We start from the raw sequence: 27667 nt of genomic DNA on the forward strand, positions 1-27667 counted from the left end.
AAAAAAAAAAGAAAATTTAAAGATGGAAATGCAAACAAAGACATTGGTACTACAACAGGAGACATAGGAAAGGAGAGGTGGAAGGATGGATAAGAGAACAGAGTTCAGAGAACAAAAAATTGACACTCACGGACAAAAGACTGCCCCTAGTGTATCTGCATATTGATTTCAGTCCAGTCCAGCCCCAGGTAGTCCAAGAAAACTGAGGTGGCAGAAAACTCAGGAGAACAAGGACTATCCCACAGCCAGGGGATGAAACTGTAATTCTCGCTCAAACTGTTCTGCAGTCAGGGTTCCCTGGATGGGTTCACAGCCAGGGTTGAACACAGAATAAGCACTCTTTTCTCCTTTCTTCTTTTCTCCAGGGCCACGGGTTCCGACATACATCCAATAAAACAAGGACAGAACAAAATAAACCAGGCCAAACTCTAGTTCTACAAACAGTCCCAGTAAGACCAACCAAAGAGCCACCTTCAAGAATGTAACATTTGTGAGGAAAGACTGGGCCCATCGTGATGGAGAAATAGCTGCTGGATTCTGTAGAGGACTTCCTTGAGTCTGAAATGTTTCCTAGGAAATAATCAAACAGAAACAAGAATCAAAGGTAATGAAGCCGACAAACAGAAACCAAAATGGCAATTATCATTTCTTTCCAAAGGTTGCTGGCTCATCGGTTTCTATTTCCTTATCCTAGCCTCTAAGATAATCAACCTCAAAGAGTTCAGGTCTGCTATTCATAAGTTCTTCTTTTTAACTGAATCAAAACTGATCAACATTTAGTGGGATGGGACCCAGTTAAAAACCTTATGTTACCATTATCATCACAATAACTAGCAGTTATATAGTGACTACCATTCATATCTACCACCCAATCAAAATTCTGGTAGCTATTATCTACAGACCCTCAGATCACTTCCCTTCCTTCCTCAATGAATTTGATACCTGGTTCAAAATTTTCCTCTCCTTCCCAACTCCTACTCTCATACTAGGGGGCTTCAACATACATACTGATTCTCCCTCAAACACCTTAACCACTCAGTCCCTCAACCTGCTCACCTCCCAGGAATTACTCTTCCACATCACTTTCAGCGCACAGAAAGACGGTCATAGCCTTGATCTTGCCATGACTCACAAATGTACTGTCTCTATGTTCAAGAATTCTGAAATTCCCTTATCTGGTCATAATCTCTTGGCTTTTCACCTCTCCCTCTGCTTTTCCTTACCAAACCATACTTTACTTGGCTTCTGCACCGTCAGCTCCAATCCCTTCATCCCTCAATTCTCTCCCAGGTCATCTCCCCAGCACTAGCCACTTTCTCTTCTTCTCCCTATCTTGATCCCTTAGTGAACTAATTCAATTCTACCCTGCCCTTTCTTGAATTCCTAAGCCCTCTTATCATATTGTTGATTATGCCCAGCCAACCCTCAGCCTTGGATCACTCCCACCACTCATCTCCTTTGCTCCTACACATGTGCTGGAAGATGGTGGAGAAAAACACACAACTTTCTGACTGGGTCCGCTACAAATTGATGTTATACAACCTCAACTGGGCCCTCACTGCTTCTAGGCAATCCTACTATACCTCCCTTATCACCTCACTACCCCACTCCCCACAGTGGCTCTTCCAGACCTCTTCAATCCTCCTCAAACTTCCCAGGGCGGCTCCTCCTCCACTCTCTCAGCAGAGAACCTTGTCTCAAATTTTACGGAAAAAAAATGAAGCCATTCACTGTGAGCTCTCTCTTCTCCCCTCTGCCTTTCCACTTATCACTCAGATGCCTTCTGCCGTTATTTCTTCTTTCACCCCATCCCATATGATGTCTAACCCCTCTACTTGTTCAAGTGATACCATTCCATCCCATCTCCTCTAATAGATTGCCCCCTCCTTCATTCCCACTCTTTCATTTATTTTCAATTTCTCCCTGTCTACTGGCTCATGTCTTACTGCCTACACACATGACCAGCTAGGCACTAGGTATCTTAGTGGAAAGAGCACTGGGACTGGAGTCAGGGAGACCCTAGTTCAAATCCAGCCTAGGACACTTACTAGCTGTGTGTGACCCTGGACAAGTCACTTAACCTCTGTTTGCCTTAATCCACTGGAGAAGGAAATGGCAAACAATTCCAGTATCTTTGCCAAGAAAACGCTATGGACAGTATGATCCACAGGGTCACGAAGAGTCAGACACTACTGAACAACACCACACAACATGACCAAGTCTTCTTCGTCCTGAAAAAACCCTCACTTGATCCTTCCATCTCTGCTAAATATCTTCCTATATCTCTTCTGACCTTTGTAGCTAAACTTCTCAGAAAGACCATTTAAAATAGGTGCCTGCACTTTCCCTCCTCTTGCTTCTTAACCCTGGCTTCTGATCTTAACAGTCCACAAAAACTGTCCTCTTCAAAGTCATCAGTGATTTCTTAGTTGCTAAATCAATGGCCATTTCTCAGTCCTCACTCTCCTTGGCCTCTCTGTATCTCTCTCTCGTCGATATCCTCTTCTCCTAGGGTTTTCAGAACCCCATTTTCTCCCGGTTGTTCTCTGTCTCCTTTGCTGGATCCTCCTCTAGATCATACCCTTCAAACATAGGTGTGCTTCAGGGTTCTGTCCTGGGCCCTTTTCTCTTCTCCCTCTATATTACTTCACTTGGTGATCTCATTGGGATTTAATTACCATTTCTATGCTGAAGATTCTCAAATCTACCTGTCTTGCCCCAAACTCTCTGCTGACCTCAGATCTCACATCTCCAACTGCCTTTCAGACATCTCATACTAAATGTCCAGTAGACATCTTAAACTCAATGAGTCCAAAACAGAACTCACAATCTTACCCCTGATACCCCACCCCACCCCCTACACCTTTCCTATTACTCTAGAGGGCAACATCCTCTCAGTTCCTCAAGCTTGAAACCAAGAAGTTACCCTGGATTCCTCACTCAATCCCATCACCCACCCCACGCCCTTATTCAAGCTGTTGCCACGGCCAGCTCTAATATGTCCCCTTCTCTCTTCTGACACTGCCACCACTCTGGTACAGGCCCTCATCACCTCCTTACTGGATTATTACAATGGATTACTGGTGGGTCTCTCCCCACTCCAATCAATCGCTCTTCCATTGAGCCACTAGGGTAATTTTCCTAAAGTGCAGGTGTGATCAATAAACCAGTGGCTTCTTATTGTCTCCAGGATATTTAAAAACAAAACAAAACAAAACAAACAAAAACATCATTTGGCATTCAAAGCCCTCCATAACCCAGCCCCCTCCTGCCTTTCTAGTTTTTTTATACCTCATTCCTGGACATCTACTCTGATCCAGTGACATTGACTTCCTGGTTATTCCACAAACAAAAAGTCTGTTCTCTTGTCTCTGGACATTTTCCCTGGCTGCCCCCATACCTGGAACCCTCTCTCTTCTCTGCTCTGACTACTGACACCTCCCTGGTTTCTTTAAATCTCAACTAAAATCCCACCTTCTAGAGGAAACATTTCACAACTCCTCTTAATCTTAATACCTATCCTCTGTTAATCATCTCCTACTTATTCTGTATTCTGCATATAGCTTACTTTGCATGTACTTTTGTATATATTATTTGTATATGTTATTTGCATGTTGTCTCCCCCATTAGAGTATAAGCTCCTTCAGGGCAGGGACTATCTTTTGCCTTTTTTTCTATCCCCAGGTCTTAGCACAGTGCCTGGCATACTATAGGTGCTTAATAAATATTTATTGATTGATCTTATGTGCCAGCCACTGTGCTATACCCTTTTCAAAAATTATCTCATTTGACCTTCATAACAACCCTGGGAAAGAAGTACTACTATTATTCCCATTTTACAGATGGGAAACTGAGGCAAACAACTGTTAAGTGACTTGCCCAAGGTCACACAGTTAGTCTGAAGCCAGATTTGACTCAAATCTTCCAGACTTTAGGCCTAGCACTCTATCCATTGCATCACCTAGCTGCCTCTGAGCACAGATGGACAATCAATTGAGGGATACATTTATGTTTGACATATAAAACCTCTAATGATGGATAATTCATCACTATCAAGATGTGCATACCAACCCCTCACAAACTTACTCTGAGGACTATATGTCATATTAAAGCAATTTATCAACAGCAAACACTTTTCTAAGTACACTACCATTATAACAGGTTAAATAAGTATTTGTTGATTTGATTAACTTTCCTGAAGCATTGTAAAGATCGAGCTTTAAGATGTGAACCATAAGAGGAACATAAAAAGAAGCCTATACCTTCCTTTCACATGATCCCATATATACCCCAAATTTATAACTACTCTTTGTAGTGGCAAAGAGCTGTTCTTTTCCCCCATATTTTTTTCCTTCTAAGAACTCAACCATTCTCAGAGATTAACCTGCTACTCCTAATCCAGCCTTAATTTCCCCCCCAAAACTTCACTCTTGAATTTAATAAAACAAAAACATTAAGTGCTGAGCTGGGCACTGGGAATTTAAAGACAAAAAGTGAACAGCCCTTGTTTCCAAGGTCCTTTACATGCTCCTGGGGGGTTTACACAAAAAGGGGTTTGGCATACTGTTTGGTCCATTCCTGTGAATTCAGAGTACAAAGAGCTTGCTGATGCAGATAAACAACTTGTGGATCACTTCTAGTCTTAGAGAGGTGCTGGAGATACTGAGAGGTTAAGTGATTTGCCTGTGTTCACACAAATAAGTTTATGTGTCAGAGGCAGAATGTGAACCCAGATCTTCCTAATTCCAAGGTTAGCTCTTTAGAACTAGGCCATGTTATCTCTCGCACAAACGCTAAACCCACATAAGGATTTACAAGGTGAAGTGAAGAGGACGAGAAAGAACTCTAACAAAGGGGAGGGGGCAGGCTGGGGTAGGGAAGGGAATAAGGGAAGTAACTCACATTGCTCCCTGGAAGGAGATAGGGATTTGGGGAGGTTGAGGTGAGAAGGACTGAAAATGGTATGACAAATTTAGGAAATTTGATAATAGGCTGGCTAGAATGCAGAGTTTTAAAAACTCACGTTACATGACATAAGTCAGAAAAGGTTAAGTTGTAGTCAGAGTGTGCCAGGTTTTAAAAGTCAAGCTGAGAAGTTTGTATTTTATCCCAGAGGATGTAGGAAGGAGCTGGTGAAAGTCAATGAATGAAAGCATCATGACCAGACCTGTGACTGAGGAAAATTTATTTTGGTGGCTGGGATGGATTGGAGTGGTAAGAGATTAGAAGAAGGGAGAAATATTCAAAGGCTGTTACAGTAGTCTGAGAGAGATGATGAGGAACTGAACATGAACGCAGAGAAAGTTCTAGATGGTCGAGGGGAAGTGTATGTAGTAAAGACAAGATGTGGCAACTAATTGGATGGGGGCGGGGATGTACCAGAAAGAGTAGACTCTAAGATTATAACCCCAAGATTTTTGAACCTAGTTTCTGGAGAGGATGATTGTGCCTTCAATGGAAATTCTATCGAGTTTAGAGAACAAACAGGTTTGGACTGGGAAGATAATGAAGTCCATCCTGGAAATGTCTAGCTTGAGATGGGTGTGAGACATCCAGGATGACATGTCTAGCTAATAGATGTCTAGCTGGTAGCTGATGATGTAGGACTGGAAACACAGATTTGAGATTCATCTTCTTATAAATACGTGAACTTCTGGCAACAAATGAGATCACCAAGGGACAGTTTAAAGAAGAGGGCCCCAGCCTGAGGCCTGGAGGATACCCACTCTAAGGAGGTGGGGAAGAGATGGATAATGATCCACTAAAGTGGATTAAGGACCACTAAGAAGGAAGAAAACCAGAAGAAAGCAGTGTCGTGGAAGTAAGAAAAGGAGAGAGTATTCCAGAGAAGGGGGTGGCCAATAGCACCCAAAGCTGCAGAGAGGTCAAGGAAGATGACTGAGAAAAGGCCATTAGACCTAGCAGTTAAGAAAAAAACAGTAACCTAGGGAGAAAAGTTTCACTTAAGTGGTGGGGTTTAAAAGTCAGACTACAAGGGACTGAGAAATAAGTAGATGCTAAGAAAACAAAAGAAGTATAGGTGATTTTTTTCTAGGAATTTGGTAGTGAATGGAGGTCAAAATCACTCTGAGGTTATAAACCTAGTCAAATGAACTGTCTTGAACAGAAATTGGTAAGTTTGAAAAGAGAGTTGAAAGAGTTTTGTTTTGTTGGGGGAAGGGGAAAGGAGGGGATATGGATCTGGGATGTAATTAGTAATAGTATCAATTAGATTAGTTATTTTCTCCTGGTAAGAAAACTCCATCTTATCAATAACAGATCAGTAACTGTCGTGTAGCTTAAGTCTTAGAGAGCTGCCTGTAGAACGGGAGGTCATGTAACCGGCCAAGGGTAACAGAGCCGTATCCACCAGAGATGACAGATAACCACCAGCTCTTCTTGACTCCAAATACAGATTTCTAACCACTATACCAACTACTTGGTGTAGTGAAAATAACGCTTGACTTAAGGTCAGAAGGACCTGGGTTCAAATCCTAGCTCTGACAATTACTAGTTGTCCTCCCTGGATAAGTTCTCTCTAACCTTCAGTTTCCTCATCTATAAAATGGCAGTAATACTTGCACTACCTACTTCCCAGAGCATGAGGAAGTGTTACACTTTAAGGCACTATATAAAGGTGAGTTGTTTAGCTATATTTAAGTGCAGAGTTTAATAACATCTACCTGGATGGCCTGCCATTTATCTCACACAAACCTCCACAACTAAACATAACATCCTTTCCCTAAAACCAGTTCTCTTCCTCCAAACATATCCATTTCTGTCAATATTTTTCCAGTCATCCACATTCAAAAGCCTTGGCAGCAGCCTTTCTCCCTCCTCACACATTTAATCAGTCATCAAGTCCTGGTGATTCTTTCTTCATAATGGCTTTCCCATTGGTCCAGTTCCATTTCCTATTACTACCACAAGGTCCTCATTACCTTTTTCAAGGACTGGTCTCTCTGCCTTCAGTCTTTGACTGCAGTCAGATTATCCTTCCTGAAACTCTGCTTTGCACAGGTCACCTTTAAAGGTGATCATCAAGTCATGTGGCAGGAACAAAGGATAATCAATAGAAAGTCTGTATGTTCCAGTGACATCCTAACAATGTTAGGAGGAAGCAGGAAGGTCCCCATCACATTGGAACAAATTTATTCCAGGATAAAGACAATAATAGAATGGGCAGACAAGGAAGGGTTGCAGCCCACTTCACTGGAGGAAATATCCACATCAACGAGATTATTATAGATCCATTTACACATATGTGATAGATGTTGCAAATACCAAGTCAAACACAAAATAAGACAGCTCTTGCCCTCGAGGAGCTTACATACTATTAGGAAAATACATGTGCAGATAGAGGTAAACACAATATAACACAACTCACATTTTGTGAAATGGAAATTTCCTTTTTTTGCAATTTTTCTGCTAAATTCAAAACAGAAACAGAAATTCTCTACCACCTACTGTTATTGAGTGATGCTGATTTTGCTATAAATTGTGCAGTATTAGGAAGTAGTTAAGTGTGGTTTAGTTGAAGCGGAATTTGGGGGGGGCATGGATAGTGAGAAGTCCTTTGTTGGCTTGTTCTCATATACTGCTTCAAGCCTCAGTTAATGCGCTGGGTGGCAGGGCAGGCTGGACATGGTCATACGTGTTTATTCACCCAGTCAAACCCTCAACACGTAGCAGACTGTTTTGGCACCTGTGGCAGGTGCTCTTTGGTAAACATCATCATTGTTTCTAAGCCTGTTTTTCTAAATGTTTTGCACTCTGTAAATGGTGGAACCCATTACATAAATTCTCAATACATCTTGTATACCAATCATCCAAATGGTTTTTGACAGGTATGTGATGAGGTAAATTTAAAAGTTCAGAGATAGGACTTGACTCCTTTAGTTAAGTAAACATACGACCTCTGATTTGGTTGTGAGGTAAGCAATCATGATAAGGCCTGGATCCCTCACTTGTAGACTGATTCATAGGTCTTGTCACATGCCATTTGCACTTCCAATAATAGGGAAAGAACAAAATGACAGGTCAGGAATATTTTTAGTTATCAAACCTCTAAGCCTAAACACACTACACAATATCCAAAACGACCACCATTATCATCCCAAAATCAAGACGCAATTTTAGCTTCCAGACTAAAAGGATAGAACCTTCTATTAGAGGACACCAAAAGGTTGCCACAGTCCTCTAATGTCCTTTCTGGCTCTAAATCTATGATACTAAAATATGTTCAAAATGTAAAACTTCTCTAGAGAAGCATTAAGTATGAAAAGTATCCTTAGAATATCTGTGGGGAATCTGAAAGTGACTGCTCTTTTATTATGATTAAAGCTATACTGTTGCTTTACTTGTGAATGAGACAGGAGACGGAAAAAAAATTCACATTTCAAAATACTGGCCTCAAAGAACTTATTCCAGGAAAGAAAAAGCCAACCAGTTGTTAATGTCTAAAAAATTTCCTGATAATACTGTACATCATATTTGATTTAATGAAAAATTTTGTCAAGGTGAAAGATTGAAATGAAGTAGGTCTTATCTAAAAAATAAATTTCTAAGAATAAGCAAGATGAAAATCAAAGAGGAGAACTTTGTGGGTTTTCAAATAAGGGAAGTAATGAAAGATAAATTTTTTAAGCAGAGAACAGTTGAAACTGAACAAACTACATGGTATTCATTTTTCTTTTGAAGTGAGCAAAAACTTTTTAGAAAACAAAATTACTCAATTGATAAGCATTTATTAATAAGCACCTACTATGTGCCAGGAACTGTACTAGGTAACGAAGATAACAAAAATAAATGAAGCAGTCCCTACTTTTAAGAAGCTTACATTCTAATGGGAGAGACAAGTATGTAGGTAAGTATATACAGAATAAATTTATAAAGAGAATAAATGCAAATAAATACAAAGCGGTTAATTACAAGGTAATTAGGAAAGATTCAAGCAGTTGTGTGGATCAGGAAAGCTTACATGCAGGATATGGTGCCTGAGTTGTATCCGGAAGAAAAAAATAGGGTTCTATGAGGAAGAGCTCAGAAGGGCATTCACTCCACGGATGGAAGATGATGCAAAGGCACAGAGACAAGAGATGATGTACCAGTTGTGATGAGCAGAGAAAAGGCCAGTTTGGCTGGACTGCAGAGTGGTGGGTGGAGAAGAGTAACATATGATAAGGCTGGAAAGATACTGAAGTCGACTGAATGAGAGAGTGATACAGTGGGATCTGCACTTAAGTAAAATCAATTTGGCAGCTGTATGAAAGATGGACTGGAATGAGATAAGTCTTGTGGTAGGAAGATCAATTAAGAGGCTATTGTAATAACCTAGTTAGGAGGCGATAAGGGCCTGAACTAGGATGATGGCTAAGTGAGTAGACAGAAGGAGTAGATGCAACTGACTAGACATGTGAGGTGAGAGAGACTGGGGAGTCAAGGATAACGATGAGGTTACAAACCTCAGAGACTGGAAGGCTGGTAGAGTCTTCAACAGACATCCAGAACTTCAGGAGAAAGATAAATGAGTTCTGTTTTAGACAAATCGAGTTCAAAATATATTTGCAATATCCAGTTTGAAATGTCCAATAGGTAACTGGTGATGCAGGACTTAATTAAGCTCAGGGGAAAGACAGGCCTGAGTAGGCAGAAGGAGTCAGAAGGAGCCGAAGTGCCAGACTTGGCCTTGTCTAGCAGCCTGAAGGCCAGAGATAGGAAGATACCCAAACCAAGGCAAACCCCAGCTCTTATTCCTTTCCTCTAGGAGCAGGTAGGCCCTGAACCCAAGGAAAGGCCCATCAAGCAAGCTCTGTCTCCACAGTGGCCTCAGGATATATAGGTCACAGAGCTGGACAAATAAACCAGCCCAGATGGAAACACAGATGTGAGAGCCAACTGTGTACAGATGATAATTAAACCCATAGGAGTTAAGGAAGTCACATACAGAGAGAATATGGAGAGAGCAGGGAGTCTAGGCCAGAGACTTGGGGTACAACCATAGTCGGGGGGGTGATATTGATGATGAAACAGAAAAGGAACAGAAGAACAAAGTCAGGCAGATAGGAGGAAAACTAAGAGATGGTGTCATGAAAGTACCTACAGAGGAGAAAGGATCCAGGAGGAGAGGGTGATCAGTGGTGTCAAATGAAGTAGATAGACCAAGAAGGAAGAAGAGGGAGAAAAGACCACCAGATTTGGCAATTAAGAGATCACTGGTGATGGAAGCCAAGATGGTGGATTACAAGCCAGGACCCAATAGAACTCTCCCCTCCCAACAACTTTAAAATAATGCCTCAAATCAAATTTTGGAGTAGCAGAGCCAACAAAAGATCAGAGGAAGCCATTTATCCAGCCTAAGACAATTTAGGAGGTCTGGTGCAGGAGAGGTCACTAAACTGTTCATATCTTTTAACCCAGTGATCCTATTTACTAGGTAATAAAGCCAGAGGAGGTAAAAGACTGAAAGATTCCATTCATAGAAGAACTTTTGTAGTAGCAAAATGCTGGAAACAGCTGAGAAAGAGGTGAACAAATTGTGGTAAACTTAATGTACCATAATGTATCGTACCATAAGAAATGACTAAGTGAGGAATTTGGAGAAACAAAGAGAAGCAGCAAAGAAACCAGACTTACATGAACTGATGCTGAGAGAAAGCAGAGCCAGCATAACATACACAATGACTACAGTAATATAAACCAAAAGTACAAAAAGACATAAGAAATCATATTAAATGCAATAACCAGCCACTTCAAAGGATAGAAGATGAAGCACACTCAGTAGAGAAGGGATTGATTATGGGTACAGAATGCTACATACATTGTCAAATGTGATCACCATGTCAATCTTTCTTCATAAAAATGGAATGCTCTCGGCAGGGGTGGGTGGGTGGGTGGGGGTGAGGAAAGAGGTGAGAGGGTTTTTCCAGGAAATACCTGTGGTGCAAAAAGACCAAAAAGACAACAACAAAATCTTGACAAAAACGAAAGTCAATCAGGGAAGAATAAAGGGAATGCTTTGCAGCAGTTAGGCTCCGGCTGAAATTAGATACCATGAGTTTGTAGTAGACCTAATCAGCACAACTGTATGATTTCTACCGGTATTCAATAATGTGGGAAAAGGGGTGGAGAAGGTGGAGGTGATTCAGAGCTAAGGACTAGCAGACTAGGAACAATGCAAGGAGGCAAAAGTTTCAGGTGTGCAGAAAAATGAATGGCTGAAATGGTTAATCACAGAGTCAAGACTGTGAAGGGAAGAAAATGAGGCCAGAGGGATGATAAGCAGGGAGACCAGGGAGGCCTGCAGAAGTCATAATAAGAATGAAGAACAGGTTTGGAATAAGGTTTAGGGAGAAATGAATGAACAGAAAGTTATGATCAGAGAGGGGAATATAAGAGTTCAAGATACTGGAGGTAGCACAGTTTGAGGGTAACAATGGCCACTCCAGTGGGTTAGTTGAGGTTAAGATGCAGGTTATAGTAGTTGAGAAAGTTAATGAAGTAGGAGGTCAGGGTGTTTAATGGACCAGTTACTAGGTATGAGAGATGGGGTTAAGGTAGAAAGGAAAGATATGCTGCAAGTACAGACTTTGTTGAGAAAGGAAAGAGTATGGCCTAGTGGTTAACAAATTATCATAACAAAGATTTGGATCAAGTGATATGGATGGATGGAACGAATGGAGTAAGAGGGATTGAAGAATCACGGCAGCAGGCAAAAATCCTGGAAATGGCCGTGGGGAACAAGGAATCTCTCTCTTTCTCTTGGACCAATCTGTAAGGGGTCTGAGAGAAGGTGCAACACTGATGATGAGGTGTTTTATCTCACCTCACAGCCTGGCATAAAGTATATTCCAGAGATGGATGAGTTTCTATTAAGTTCAAAAAGATGGAAAGATATAATGAAGATATCTAAAGATGAGGGAGGGGAGTGGTGAGATGGTAGAGGGAAGCAGTGGTCCAAAGAGCACAGTGGAATGAGGAAGAAGAGGAGAAAAAAGACTGAAAGGGGAGAGGACTGAACTAGAGAGGTATCAGAATATGAGGAATGGAAATAGGAGAAAGGGGGTTTGGCCTCAGTAGGGGGGAATTGAGTCAAGGGGATTAAAGAAGCAGGGGGTGAGGGTTTGCCAGCCTCAGGGGAGGTAGCAGTGTATCAATGCCTTCCCCGTCCTTCGTCCTGTGATGGTAGACTATGGAAAAAAACACGCTATAGGCAAAAACAAAAAGTTGGGGGTGAGGACCTTCAGGAGTCAGTCCCCAGGAGAGAAGGGAAGCTGTGGGAATTCCTGTACATGTTAATGAAGGTCCTGTTCTGTTATTTATTTGCTACTTTGTAGTGTTATTTACCTTTTTTATGTTGTTTGCTACCACAAGTAGATTATAAGTCTCTCAAAGGTAGGGAGCATGTTAATACCTTGTATAAGCCTTAATACATAGCAGGTGTGATCAAATATATCCCTATCATAAGCCAAAAGGAAACATAATAAAAATTACCCTTTTATTGTTAAAAAAGTAGGTAATAAATTATAATAATAAATAAATTAATAATATTGATGATCCATAAGTTTAAGATAATTCCAGGTAGAGGAAGAAGAAAATTAGGAAAAAAAACCTTAAGTTACCTTTTATGCAATTTTAAAGACAGATGACGCTCAATCTCCTTGCAACATTTAATAACTTTCCTACCCCAAGGTTTTTCAAGATAGTTCTACATTCTCTGCTTTCTGAAAGTACAAAGAATAAAAATTTTTTCACCTACACTGCTAGCCTTGTCGTTGAGAGAAATAATGCTTTACTTTTGTTAAGTCTAATTTTGCTTCACATAATCTAGGATGCACTAAAAAAAAAGTAATGAAGAATGCTTCATATCAATAACTAACTGAAAAGAAGTCATTACAAAAGGAAGGCTCAGGAAATCTATGATAAGCTACAGTATTCTATGGAAATTGCAAAATAGAGATGGATTGCAAATTAGAAGAAAAAAAAAGGATTTAAATGAGAATTTTCACACCAGAGAAAATGATAAGTCACTGAAAAGGAATTGGGAACAGATTGCCTTATGAAAATGCAGCACTAATAATGACCAACCTGATAGCTAGCATTTTCCACTACTTCTTGTATCACACTATCAGTATTTGGGTTTTTAATAATGGAGGCTTTTTCAGAGTTGGGTCTATATATCTGTCTGACTCAATGATCTCATAATCCTTTGGCAACAAGACACACAGCCAAGGAACTGATTGTGCTATTAAAAGTTTGGCTTTCAATTGTGCAGGATCAAGAACAAAATTACTCAGGAAATTGTAAGCAATTGTTTGCTAAAACGAACTCTAATCAACAATAAACTTCACAAAAGAAAATTAGGAAAAAAATACATAAGAGGAAAATAGATTGTTTTGACTGTTCCTTGCTGAATCTTTTTTGCTACTTTCTGTATTTCACATAGAACTAGCAGTACTCTGGAAAGTCACACTCAATCAAAAACTGAATAATGCTCCCTCAAGTTCTCCCTGACAAAAAAAAATTTATATTTCCCTAAAATCAGATGTTTTACAATTTTAAGTGTGTCTAATACTATGGAAAATAGTGTTAAAAGACAAAGGGAAAATGTACATTTGTTCTTCGATGCTTTTAAAAAAGCAAATTTTTAGGTCTTACTAAAATGTGAGGGGGAGAAGCAACTACCTTTCAAACCTTAAGTTCTTCTGAATATAAAATATTATACTTCCATATTTTTCAGCAATAATGCTTGCTATTGATTATCACTCCTCCTCAGCCTCCTTTGCTGGATCCTCATCCAGATCATATCCTCTAACCATAAGTGTCCCTCAGGGTTCTGTCTTGAGCCCCCTTTCCCTTCTCTTCTCTTCTCCCTCAATAATAATTTACTTGGTGATCTCATCAGTTCCCAAGGATTTAATTATCACCTCTATGTTGATGATTATCAAATCCACCTTTCCTGCCCCAAACTCTCTGCTGCCCTGCAATGTCACCTTTCCAATTGTCTTTCACTGTTGTTGTTTCAGCATTTTCAGTCGTGTCTAACTCTTTGTTATCCTATTTGGGGTTTTCTTGGAAAGACACTGGAGTGGTTTGCCATTTCCTTCTCCAGCTCATTTTATAGATGAGGAAACTGAGGCAAACAGGGTTTGCCTAGAGTCACACGGCTAGCAAGTATTTGAGGTCAAATTTGAACTCATGAAGACGAGTCTTCCTGATTCCTGGCCCAGCACTCTATCCACTTCAGCACCCAGCTTGCCCATAATTGCCTTTCAGACATCTCCAACTGGAGGTCCAATAGACATTTTAAACTCAACATGTCCAAAACTGAACTCATTATCTTTTCCCCAAACCCTCCCACCTCCTACCTTCTCTATTACTGTAGAGGGTAACACTATCCTCCCAGTCCCTCAGGCTCATAACTTAGGTATCATCCTTCTACTTCTCCCTGTTTCTCATCCTGCTCCCCTACTTTATATCCAATCTACTAAGAAGACCTGTCAATTTCACCTCTCTCCTCTGATACTGCCATCAATCTAGTGCAGGCCCTCATCATCTCATGCCTGGACTATTGTAACAGCCTGCTGGAGGGTCTGCCTGCCTCAAGGCTATCCTCCCTCCAATCCATCCTCCACTCAGCCACTAAAATGATTTTCCTAAAAGGCAGGTCTGACCATGTCACCCTCAACCCCTTAAATAAACTTCCTTTCACTTCCCAGATCAAATAAAAAATTCTCTGCTTGGCATTCAAATCCTTTTGTAACCTAGTCACCTCCCTCCTTTCTGTCTTCTTACACCTCACTCCCCAACACATAACTCTTCGATCCAGCGACAATGGCCTTCTGGCTGTTCCATGAATAAGCTATCCCACATCTCTCAGCTCTAGGCATTTCCTCTAGCTGCCCCCCATGCTTGGAACACTCTTGGTTTCCTTTAAGTCCCAACTAAAATCCCACCTTCTATAGGAAACTTTCCCCAACCCCTATTAATTCCAGTACCTCTATTATTTATTTGTTATTGCCTCTGTTAATTATCTCCTATTTATTCTGTATATAACTTACTTTGTATATGTTTGCATGCTGTCTCACACCATTAAACTGTAAAGTCCTTGAGGGGCAGGGATTGTGTTTTGCCTCTTTTTGTAACCCCAGCATTTAGCACAGTGTCTGGCACATAGAAGGTGATTAATAAATGTTTACTGACTAATAAAGAACATAAATGGAATGGTTTGACTCAAAGTCCATCCACAACACTGGTGGTATTATTTAATTTACTTTCACCGAGACTTTATCTTTGGAGATTGGAGAGGAGGGTGTGTGTGTGGTAGGGGGAGAGACAGTTTTACTTACTTACACTACCTATAATAGGGTGGTTATGAAGAAAACTGCTTTGTCAAGTTTGGAGTGCTATATAAAATATATTATTACTTAAAATGCTGACATATTAATTCAAAACACTGGGTTTTCTCCTCCCTGAATGGAGTCATACAAACACTGCAATTCTGGCTTAAAAGTCATGGAAGCACACAGCATTCACTAGCTGTCCCTTGCCAGCGAAGTGTTTTGGAATATCCAAATCCTGTCTCTAAAGCAGATCATTTTGGAAGAAGCAGTAGCCTTGATATCAGCAGGCCTTGGTTAGAATCGTGGCTCTGCCACTTACTTATTAGCTGTATGGAGATTCAGTTTTCTGCAAAATGAGGGGACTGGATAAGAGTGTTCAAGGTCCTTCCCAACTCTAGGCATTCTGAAATGGATTTGTTTCAAACAGGGATCAATTTAAGTCTAATGGTAACAGCTAACATTTATATAGTGCTTATTATGTGTCGGCACTGTGCTAATTGCTTTACAACTATTATCATTTGATCCTCACAATAATCTGAGGAGGTAGGTGCTATTATTATCCCCATTTTAGAGATGAGGAAACTATGGCACACAGAGGTTAAGTGATTTGCCCAGGGTCACACTGCTGGGAAGGGTCTAATGCCAAATCTGAACTCAGGTTTTCCTGACTCCAGGCCCCCTGCTCTCTCCACTGCACCACCTGGCTGCCCCATTAGTTACTTTAATTGACACTATTTTATCATCTTCCATTGGCCGAGTTTACAGCTCACACATTTTTAAGCCAAGCACCCTAAAAAGGGTCAGAATGCCACTTTAAACGAATCTTAAACATGACAACTTGCCCGGAAGAGTAAAAACCCCAATGCTGCTTTCTCCACAAGTCCCATTTCCCTCTCTATTCTTTAGCAACGGGGTGGATGCCCTCCCTACAAAGAAATGGAAAAGAGGAGTGACTTCAATTTTCAATGCTGGATGCACAACTAGGGGCTGAAGGCGGCAAGGCCCAGCACCAAGTGCATCCAGATCTGGCCTTCTCACAGCCGCCAGCTGCAGCAGGACACAACTATTCCTTCCTTCCAAGATAACGTGACAGCATCATCTGGACAGGGGCGGGGACGTTAAACCAATCACGAGGCAGGGATGGCGTCACCCTCCCCCAAAGAGGGCGGAGCTTATGCTGGCGTCTTTGGGGGAGGAGGGCGGGGCTTCCCTCAGTAGTGTGCCTGTCTCACCTTGGCTCTATCGCCCGGTGCCCCCTGCGCCTGGGACGGCGTTGAGGGCGCTGCCACGTCTTCTCCAGGTGTTTTTCCGCTCCTCCCTGAGCTGTTGGGCCCGCCCTCTAGCTTGGCTCGCTTCCGAGAGGCCCGGAACGCCGCTAATCGTTGCTCCATGGAGCAAACCCCTCGTGAAGCCAGCGGGCTCGTCATGACCTCTTGAGCTCGCTTGGGACTCGTGAGTGCACGCCACCTACTCTAGGCCCCCTTTTCCACCGTGCGCGCGGACGCAGCGACACAACTTTCAGGCGCGTAGGCAGTCCTACGCATGCGCAGAAGGGGAGCACTTGGAAGCCTGAGGCTCAAAGGATATCTGAGCTAGGTTTTTGAAGGTCACGTGGTACCTACCATGAGGCGTGCACTGCCAGTCCAGTCAAAGGACTTATGTTCGAAACCCAGTCTTTACAGTGTTCTTGGCATACTTAAGCTCACCAGTCTTAGTTTCCTCAAGGATCTAGAGCTATAATTCCCAAATCAAATATTACCCTCAGACTTCATATAGAACTGACTATGCTATGTGACATATTTGTGTTTTAGACTGTAAGCTTCAAGAAGACAGGTTTCTCCTGAGATACAGTGGAGCTTAAAATAAATATTTGTTGAATTCACAGAATATAAGTGTTAGAATTGGAAGGGACCCCAGGGATCATCTTAGCTAAACTCTGCATTGTACATCTTAAGAAAATGGAGGCCAAGAGAGAAAAATTAAACTTACCTACAGTCACATGACTAATAATGAATTTGTTGGATTAAATCCAGGCTAGGGATTTCGTGCCCTGCCCCTGTTCTGGACCATGATAAGAATGATGTCTTTCCATCAGCTGAGCTGATTGTGGATTGTAGCTGCCTGTGCTACTAAATATAGTTAATTTCCTGGATTCACTCAGCCAGTTACAAAACTTAATGATAACATATCAAGACTGTGATATTCCATGCACATCAACTAACTTCTACTTTCCCACATGCACCAAAAGTAATAGGAAACAAAAAATTAAAAGTACACTCCCCATCTCCCATTTGAATTTAAGCTCCTTGAGGGCAGGGACTATTTTTTATTTTTAATTGTATCCCCACCATTTAATTTAGTGCTGGATACGTGGTAAATGCTTAATAAATACTTGTTGATTGATCTCAAAAATAAACATTTGGCTTGGCCCACAAGTCTTGATCTGAAGCCACAAAAGACAGCCTCTTTCTTTGCACAAAGGAGATATATATAGCTTCTGCTCTTAGCGTTTGATCTAATGGAGTTAGAGCACACACCCAAGTTTGCACTAACCCCAGTCTCTTCCATAAAAAGGGTTATCAACATTTTATGTAGCAGAGGAACAGGACTTTGATTTATGGAACTGGGCAAAATCTAGAACAGATGGTGTAATAGGACCACTATCTACTAGGGTTCACCTCTCTCTCCAAGACATGAGTTGGGCTAGTTTTCCCCCCAAAGGTAAAAAAAAGTTGTCCCTGAGACCTGGTTGGGTCAGGGGGCTAAGGCATCTGCCTTGATGCAGCTTCCTGGTAGTCTCTGGCCATAATTATCTGGCTCACCATGTAAACTGGGGTCCTTCAGACTTTGGGGATGTTCCAAGGCCACAGGAGTCACCACATGTTACCCTGCAGACTAGATAAGTTTCCATATAGAGACAAGGGGAACCATATCTGTCCAAGGTAATTGTGTCCTTGTTTTGAATATCCTTTTTGTGATATGGCTAAGTTGTTAACTGTTGAATGACTTAGGAGTGCCTTGTTTTGTTCCAGCACAAAACCTGAATTAACTGTACCAACCTGAGTCAGGTTCACTCCTAACTATTGTTTGTAAACCGTTAAAAACAAAAACGAAAAACAAAGGGAGTAATCATTTGCTAATAGAGCAAGTAAAAGAAGCTCTGATGATTGGGGTGGGAACTGACAGGGGAATCCAGTGGGAAATATCTCCAGTAGGAAACCTCTAATCTAGAAGTTTCTCTACATCACTCTGAGACCTGAGCCAGAAGACAATGAAACCAACTCCCCTTAAATAACCCTGTGTGGCCTGGGAGGTAGGCAGATGTCTGTTGTTTGGCATTTGCTCACAGTAAATTACAGGGAGATAAACAAAGTCATCAAGCCCATCACTATAGCTGCTTCTGACCTCATTAATGTTGTAGACCAGGTAGCCCAGGCCCAGGATGAGTGGTAAGGAAGGGGTAACATTACCCAACCAATGCTTTTTTCTCTATCCCTGTGGTTGACTAATTAGTAAGGAGTAAAGGGAAGCTAGGTGGCGCAGTGGATATGAGTTAGGCACAAGAAGCTTCTACTGTTAATTGGAAGTGGTGCATTTAAAATTGTGCTTGCCCCAATTGCTTCTGTGTTAGTAGTGTGCTCCAAAACCATGTTGCAATTATGCCAAAGATTGAAGCCTCCATTTCAGGCCTTGGAAATCCTGTCTCCTCTGCTAGCCCAATATGTACCACCACCCCTCCCCCCCAAAAAGCCCAAAACAACTATAAGGTTACATGACATCCTGAGAAATGCCATTTTGCTTGGTTTACCAATGACTTCCACCCTTCATGAGGCACAAGTAACTGGATTTCAGTAGCCACTAACCTGGTAACAAATATACTCTGTTCTTGGAAAGACCTCCTCCCATTGGGTTGAGCTCCAAGTTGTATGGCTGGATTTGAAAGAACCTTGAAGGGATGGGGAAGAAAAGGTCTTCATCTTTACTAATTCCCATACCGGCCAAGTGCTTTAGGGCTTAGAAAGAACAGGACTGAACAATCAAAAGTACAGTCACCTTTGGGGGTCAGAACCAGTGGAGGAATTTTGTCAGTGCCGTCCACTACATATGGTTGTTTGTGGAACTTGTTGGCACCTACCAGAGTGGTGAAATGCTTGCTGATGAATCAAACTACCAAGTCGGAGCTGTTACAAGAACCTCAGAGGTTGGGAAGTGGGAATGTTGCCAATTTGAATATTGGGATGGTGATGTCATGTTGGGCTGGGTGCAGGACTGTATATGTTTCCCCTAACAAAGGATGAAGTAGATAATTATTCCTGCCCAGCTGGGCTCTGTGTGACAGCTAAGAGTACCCATGTAACCAAAATGACCCTCAATCTGTCCCCAGCTGGCAAAACGACCCACTTACTCTATCTCAGAGCAAGAGGTTTTATCCTTGCTAGTCAGCAGCTGTCATGAACCAGTCTGCCCAGATCAGAGGCACAACCTCCCAACAGCCATGTCTGTGATGAACCAGTGCCACCCTAGGAAAGAGAAGGGCTCTCTGGTCTAGTGCTATGTCTTGAATCCAATCTCCAGGAAGATTTACCTGATAAGAATGGGCTGTTTTTGGACATAGTTCTACCTTTCATTGTTCCTTTCTAGCAGAGTTGCCTGGACCTCAAGGTCTTTGCCCCATTAATAATGGGCTCCATTTGCTCTGGAGAAGTAGGTCAGGTCCCCCTTCCTTTTCTCTGGGATGATTTGAGCAATTCTTTCCCAGAAAAGGCTTGGGAGACCAAAGAATGGTATTATTAGTGGGTGACTTCCTTTCTGTTATAACAACATGGAAGAAGTGAAACTATCATTATATAACTGTGTTAAATGTGTATTTACTTGGAAAAAAGTTGATCTAGATTGAGTTGGCAGTAATTCTGAGTCAGTGTATCAAGGGGAGGGAGGGAGAGTCCTATTTTGGCCATGGTGGAGGCTGGAGTGTAGCTCCTCCTCATAAGCATCTAGGAAACAAATATATGTTATCATCCCGCTGGTGTGGTTCCCAGGAAGTGGAAGATTTTGAAGAGTGAGGCAGAGGATACTAAGCAAATAGCAATGCCTCAGAATTAACTTAAATCATGGGACATGTTGCATATAGCCATGCATGTATCCATGTTGCATATAGGAGGCTTATGACTTCTTAGGCACTTTACTATAGATGACCCCTATGGGTGACGAAGAATTGAGTGTGCTAGAAATGTCATTATCCATGCTGTGGCTTTGTCCCTGGTGCTGTAGCTGCCCATCACCACCATCTTATATCAAGAGGCCTACTATGAACCAAAAAGATTTTACATCGCTTACTGCCCACATGGACCAGATCATTGAGACTCAGGATTCAGGTGGCTCTGAGGTGGCCCTGATGGGAAGGAAGCATCACAGTTCCTCTGCAAAGTGGAGCAAGGGTGTGCTGAAGCCAGTTTGAACTGCATCCTGAGAGAGCTAATTGTTAAGTTTTAGTTTGTTAAGTTTTCATCGAGTATTTACACTTCAGGAATGGGCAAATGCTACAAATCAAAACTTGATTTATTATTCTGATGATTGTCCAGACTTTAGAAAGTGATGGAGAAAATAATAATGCAGCTTAAATTTAAAAGTGCTATGCATAGCGTTTCTTCTGAGAGCTGGTTGATAAACATTCACTGGCATACAGTAGGCTTAAATATTAGCCTTCCAATGAACTATACAAGTAATGATAATTTACTGGATTCTGTTCTAATCAGTCTATGATTCTTTAATACTTATTCCTGTTTCTAAGTAGGAATAAACGACCTGTTCTGTATCTGATTCATGTTCGTACATTGTGTACCTTTTTTCACTTTTTCCTCTTGCTGGGGAAAACCTAGATTCTTAGCCCCTAACCATTTTTCTATAATTTTCAGCTCTATAAGTAGCAACTTTTCTTCAGAATCTGAAGTGAGGGGTGGACTATGGGGAGGAAGGTAAAGTCCTTGATAAGCTGATTCCTGTATTTCAGGAAACCTGAAAGCTATGAACCTGGCATACAAAGCACATGGCTGGGTATAGAGCAAGGTATCCCAAGCCCCTTTGAATCCCAATGGTAGTTGCTTCTTTCTTTTATACTAAATAGAGAACCAATTTTGCAAATGGCACTATTATAAATATAAATTATGAGCCTCTGTGTTCTCATCTGTAAAAAAAAATTAGGGGGTTATATTAGTTAACATTTGATGCCAAAGTCATCCTCTGTATCCTGGGCCATCCACAGTTGTCCTAACTTTTGTCTTGACACTGGACTCAGGGAGAAAGAGTGAGGCTGATGATTTTGTACAACTCTACCTCACTTAAATCCAAGTCACTTGCAAGTCAAGAGATCACTCTTGATGTAAATGGTCCTCTTAGAAAACAAAGGACAAACAACAACACCTTTCAAAGTACTAAGATCCTATCCTAACATTGGAGGGGAGAAGGGGCAAGGTAGAAATCAAGTGCATATGATGTAGCATCAAAGAGGAGGACATAGTCTTAATCTATGTTCTACCTCCAAGGGCAGGACTAGGGCCAATTAATTGATGGACATTTCATTAAAGCAGATTTCAGTTTAATAAAAGGAAGAACTTCTTAACTGAGAGATCCATCAAAATGAGCCACCTTAATAAAAATTGCAGTCCATGTTTTTGGAAATATTTCAGTAGAGAGTGGATAACCAACCATTTCTCCTCCTGGCCCCTGTTCCTGGCTTCTGGACTTCAAAGCCATACCCCCTTCTTACCCTGGAACTACCCTCAATGCCTTGGGGTCTCCTTGTCTGGAACATCCAACTATCCCTCAAGCCTTCTCAACTTGGAATGAATATCCCTCTGGAAGAACTGCTCCCTTCTCTCACTGGTGAGTTCCTTCTTGGAGTCTCCATTTTGTGAGAGGGACCCAGGCTGGCCTTCCTTCCCTTCCTGGCCCTGGTCCTGGCTTTTGGACTTCAAAAACATACCCATCTCCTGGATATCTTCACTTCCTACTCCCTTCTCTCTCTCCTTTACTCACCCTTTTTAGCTCTCTTTTGTGTCTTTTCTTACCGCATTAGAATGTAAGCTCTTTGAGAACAGGAATTGTCAATTTCTTTTGCTTGTCTTTGTACACAGCACTTAGCATAATGCCTGGCATATGTAGTAAATACTTAATGTTTGTTTTCTTCCTTCAAGGGTATTTTCTTCCTCCCATCCTATCAACACTGGAGATTTCTGCAGTCAGCAGGAGGTTAGACTGGATTCAGTTCAATTAAAGGAACTGAACAAAAGCCTACCATGTCAGGCACCTACACTGAGAGCCTTATAGAATGATGATAGGGTTTCTGAGAGGTTATGATCAGTAATAACTGATGTAAACTGCAGTGTCACTCAATCTAGCACTAGATTTCCTTTATTTAGACTTAATTACTTTACCCTGTTATGTTATTTCTAAATGTGTATATTCTCTTTTCCTTTGTTTAAAATATGCATGCACAGATATATGATGTCCCAAAAGTCTCAGAGCATTTTTAAGTTACCAATTTGGCTCTAAAGTTTGCAAAGCACCTTTATGCATTATCTCCTTAATTTAGTCTCACTGCAGCCTGCCCAGAAAGCACCACAGCCATGAAAAAGAAGTCCACGCCAGGCATGGAGCACAATTTATGCAAATACACAGAAGGGTATTTCCCACTGAGGTGGGAAGGGGGATGTTGTTTGGGGAGCAGGTAAGAATCCAGTTTAGATGGAAATATAGAGTACAAAAAAGAAAGTAGTATGAAATAAAGCTCCAAAGATACATTGCAGCCAGATTGTGAATGTAGGGCCTTAAAATTCATGCTGAGGAGTTTGCATTTTATCCTAGGCAAAGTTTTTTGAGCAGGGAAGTGGCATGGTCAGACTTGTCCCTAAGATTATTTCCAAGGGGGGGCCAGCTATGTGTTGCAGTAGATAGAGCTCTGGCCTTGGAGTCAGGAGGACCCGAGTTCAGATTTTGCCTCAGACACTTGAAACTTACTAGCTATGTGGCTTTGGGCAAGTCACTTAACCCCGATTGCCTCACACCTCCCCCCCCCAAAAAAGATGATTTCCAAGGAGATACCTTTATAAGAGATTTTTGGAGATACCTTCATAGGGGATTTTGAGCTGAGAAAGAAGAATGGAACTGTATGGGATATGGGACTTTAGAAGAACATTGGCATTGGGTCTGAGAAAGGAATGACATAGAAGAGACCAAGATGGTATTTGCTAATGTTGAAGGAAATATGCATTCATTAATTAAATATGTATTTGTTTGCTAGGCACTTTACAAATATTATATCATTTGATACTTAAAACAACCCCGGGAGGTAAATAGTAATCTCTTATCCACCCCATTCTTGGGGGCCCCATGCTACATTTGGGTCCAAGCCCCCACTACTGCCAGTTGACCCACAGAAATCAAAACTTTAAAAAAATTGTTTGAACGCTACCAACAAAACATGACTAACAGGGAAACCTATGCACTTACAAATCGTTGTTAATTAATCTCATTATTCAAGAGTTTTAAAGTCAAACAATTCCCCCAAGTGACTCCTGTGCCAGTAAGGAAAGGGAAACAGATCCCCACATTCAGTTGTTAACACAATCACAGGCAGCTCTTTACCTCGTACTGTACGGCACCTGAAATACTGACCTGAGGTGCAAAAGTCCCCAATCGAAGATTTTTCAACTCCTCCAGGTAAGACCTCTTTTAGCTTTAGACTAAACTGTATATGGGGAGACTTATTTCTAGTGTCCTTTTAGATTCATTTAATCTGGGCCTGAGGTAAATGTCATTGCCCTGTTAGAATAAACCCCTTGTCTGGGGGTACATTCATCATATCTTATGATCTATATTTTTTTCTTGCCTTACTGAGCTATCCATCTAGGTTGATCTGAAAGGACCCATCAGGCAACAGCTACTGCTGTAGGACACTGCTCACATTCATCTACCTGGAAAGCCTTCGCATCTGCCCTGATGTTATGTCCTTTCCTCAACTGAAACAAGACTCTGGAGACAAGATTACTGGAGATCATGTCTTTCTCCCTGTGGAGTGGGAAGTTAGGGTGGCAGGGGTGGTGTAGGTGATCCACTTAACTCTGGAATTCTTCCTTGGGGTTGAACTTCCCTCACTGATGTGACTAAAAACTCACAAAACCCCCTCATCTAGTCATCCCCAGGTGTACTTCATTATCCATCCATCCTGGTTTATACATATACATATGCATACATATATATATGTGTATACATGTATGTGTGTATATGTATGTATGCATGTGTGTATGTATATATGTATATGTATATATACACACACTTTATAGGCTAGACGAAATGTTTGAGAGCTAAAATGCACACCTAAATAAAGTTGACCACAGCCCTCTACTCCACTGGCTCTTATAAGCCAGTAGAAAGTGTCTCCAACACACCCCTGGTTAAAACTCACATAAACAAAACCTCTTTATTTGGGGTAGGAAGGAGAGCATCTTCGATAAGTTTTAAGAGTATAAAGGGGTCCTGAAACAGACAAAAAAGTTGATAATTAAACAAGAAATACTCTGCAGGATTAACTGAACAGAAATTTTATCTTCATCTTGGTTCTTCTGTAGTACTTGAGCAATTGACTCAAGGTCCATAACTTCCGGAAATCCAGAACATAGCTTGTGTTCATTCTCCTCTGAAAAGAGGTGCAGATGCACAAAGGTTTTGCAGCCAGTACCCAGACCTCTCAATGACTCTGGCCTTTTTGAGCTCACCAGGTAGCCAACTAAGGCTGGAAATATCCATCTCAGGGGTACTTTTTGGTCACCTATTCTCAGGAAAAGAAACAGAAAGTAGAAGTCATCAAAGAACCCAAGGAACCCATCCTTTGACCCATTTAGACAAACACATGTTTCTAGTTGCCATGTATCAGCAGCTGCTGCTATAGGGGATAGAGGGAACTAAAGTGGGGAGAGAAACTTTTCGCCACTTCTCTCAAGACTCAAAGAGATCCATTGCGCTCCAAAGAAGACAGAGAGAGACAGACAGAGAGACAGAAAGACACACACAGATAGAGGGAGAGGGGCAGAGAGAGAAAGAGACAGGAGACAGAGAGACAAAAAGGGAGGAGGGAGGGAGCAGAAGTTCTTTCTTTTAAGTTGGCAGCTCTTATTCCTCAGTGGCTAACTGTCTTTGACACCCTCCTTCCCTTTGCCCACCACCACCACCATCAAAGGGATCAAAGGATTAACTAAGAACCTCTGGTTGCTCATGCCTTTCAACAAATGACCAGCACGTGTGTCATTGAAAATGGCCCAGTCATAGGACTTTCAGATGGGCCAGGATACATACTTAGCTCCATATGGAAAGTGCCCCAGCCAGAGAGGATTAGAGGTTGAGGAATGAATTCCTCAGTTGTTTTTCCCTCCTCCTGCCTTATACTTTAAATAATCATAAAACTAGAAGCCTATTTAATATACTTCTTTAATTTACAGCAAAGGAAACTGAAGGGAAAGAGAAGTTACTTAAGACATTATCATTCCAAGACGTTTTTCTAGATAATATATTCCATGAGTGTAATAGGATACATTTCTTTCTCTGGTTATCTTTTGTTGTTGCTAATGATGCTGCACACAGGTAAGGCTAAAAAGTCCCAATAGTCATTATCTGCAGTGTCTGTACCTTTCTTATGTAACTCCTTGCCTCCCAGGCTGCTGCTTAGAGAGCATTGCCATAAAGATATTAGTCTCTGGAAAGAGCCAAATAGACTCCCTCTTTCTCTCTCTCTCGTTACAAGTTTGGCAGCATCATTTTGAGCTTAGCCTTGGGACGTGTGGGAAAGAAAAGCCAAATCTTTCTTCTTGCTTGTGTACCAAAAAAAGTTCTGACAAAAGGGAGAACCCACATTTTTCCCAGACCTGTCTGAGTAAACAATGAGCAGGAATCCTCTTATTAGCCCAAATTTAGAATTTCTTTTACTGTCTGATTAAATCTTGGCCTGGGTAAATCTTTGAGAAAGATTCCCTATACTGGTCAATTTCTGGATAGAAAAGGGGGAAACACTTAGTTCTGTTTCAATAATTAGTTATTAATAACAAGAGAGAAATAATCATTTCTCTCACATGGATAGAGATTTAGGAAGAGATTTTGATCTGTTTAAAGAGCTAGGAGGCAAGTCACTTAACCCCATTGCCCAGCAAAAAAAAAAAAAAACAAAACAAAACAAAAAAGGAGATATTATCCTTCTTTAAGTATGACTTGAGGAGCAGGGGAATAGTAGGACACATCCCATTTGGATTTCCCACAAGCAAGAACTAGGTAGTGCAGTATATAGAGCTCTGAGCCTGAAGTCAGGAAGACCTGAGTTTAAATGTGGCCTCAAATACTAGTTATCATCTTGGGCCAGTCATTTAACTTCTATTTTCCTCAGTTTCCTTATCTGTAAAATGGGGATAATAATAGCACCTACCTTTAACTGTAGTTGTGAGGATCAAATGAGATAATTGTTAAAACACTTAGCACAGTGCTTGGAGCATAGTGAGTGCTATATAAAGGTTAGTTATTACTATCATGTACTAAAATCGTATCCTCTAAACCAGGGGTTCTTAACCTGAGGTTCTTGAATTTAAAAAAAAATGGGTGGGGAAGGGGTGGGAAGAAGAGAATTTGGAATCAAAAAATTTTTAAATGAATGTTAAAAATGAAATGAAATGAAAATTAAAATTAAAAACATTATTCTGAGAAAGAGTCTCTAGACTTTACCCAACTGCCAGAGGAGTCCATGACAGAAGGAAGGTTAAGAATCCTTGAGCTAGAGAAACCCGAGTTCCCCACAACATGTTAAATGAATACCATAAATTATATACCCCTAGACCTAAAAATCAGTTAAGCCAGTAAGATAAATAAGAGCCCAGGCAGGCTAAACATCATGAGGGGAGCCTCCTTGGCCAGCCTTCCTTGACCAGCTCACATGAGATGACATGACACTGGAAAATTTGGAACTGCCTCACCAGGGGCCCCCTCCTTTATTCCATGATTTTCCCTACGTCCACATACCCATGATGTCAACTGTTATACTAAAGAGCATCTGATTCAGAGCTAGGAGATACCTCAGAGATCACATAGTCCAACCCTGTCATTTTATACCTGAGGAAACCTGAAGTCCACAGAGGGGAAGTGACTTTTTTCCAAAGTTACACCCATAGTAAGTTGCAGAGTCAGAAATTGAACTCAGACTCAGAACAGGATAATAAATACTTTTAGAACTGGAACTGACCTTAGAAGTCATCTAGTTCATCCCCCTCATTTTACAGATATAAAAACTGAGG

General features: G+C 41.3%; 1 protein-coding gene and 1 pseudogene across 1 annotated transcript; both read right to left on the reverse strand.

Moving 5' to 3' along the window:
- Nucleotides 1–6: 6 nt before the first annotated feature.
- On the reverse strand, nucleotides 7–16870 carry SAYSD1 (SAYSVFN motif domain containing 1). The gene is made up of 2 exons (XM_027876657.1): nucleotides 16574–16870; nucleotides 7–570 (listed from the first exon to the last, which is right to left on the reverse strand). The coding sequence occupies exons 1-2, from the start codon at nucleotides 16766–16768 to the stop codon at nucleotides 235–237; spliced, it is 531 nt and encodes a 176-aa protein (XP_027732458.1). The 5' UTR covers nucleotides 16769–16870; the 3' UTR covers nucleotides 7–234.
- LOC114053362 overlaps nucleotides 16814–27667 on the reverse strand; it is a 65631-nt pseudogene continuing 54777 nt past the window's right edge.

This window comes from Vombatus ursinus, unplaced genomic scaffold (genome assembly GCF_900497805.2).
Source record: "Vombatus ursinus unplaced genomic scaffold, bare-nosed wombat genome assembly UNPS02014811.1, whole genome shotgun sequence".
Classification (NCBI taxonomy): domain Eukaryota; kingdom Metazoa; phylum Chordata; class Mammalia; order Diprotodontia; family Vombatidae; genus Vombatus; species Vombatus ursinus.

Excerpts from the sequence above, each read along its gene's own strand:
- SAYSD1 (XM_027876657.1), bottom strand. The coding sequence starts at position 16,768 with ATGACGAGCCCGCTGGCTTCACGAGGGGTTTGCTCCATGGAGCAACGA. Across the intron at positions 571-16,573 it reads CACCGGGCGATAGAGCCAAG|GAAACATTTCAGACTCAAGG; the intron begins GTGAGACAGGCA and ends ATTATTTCCTAG.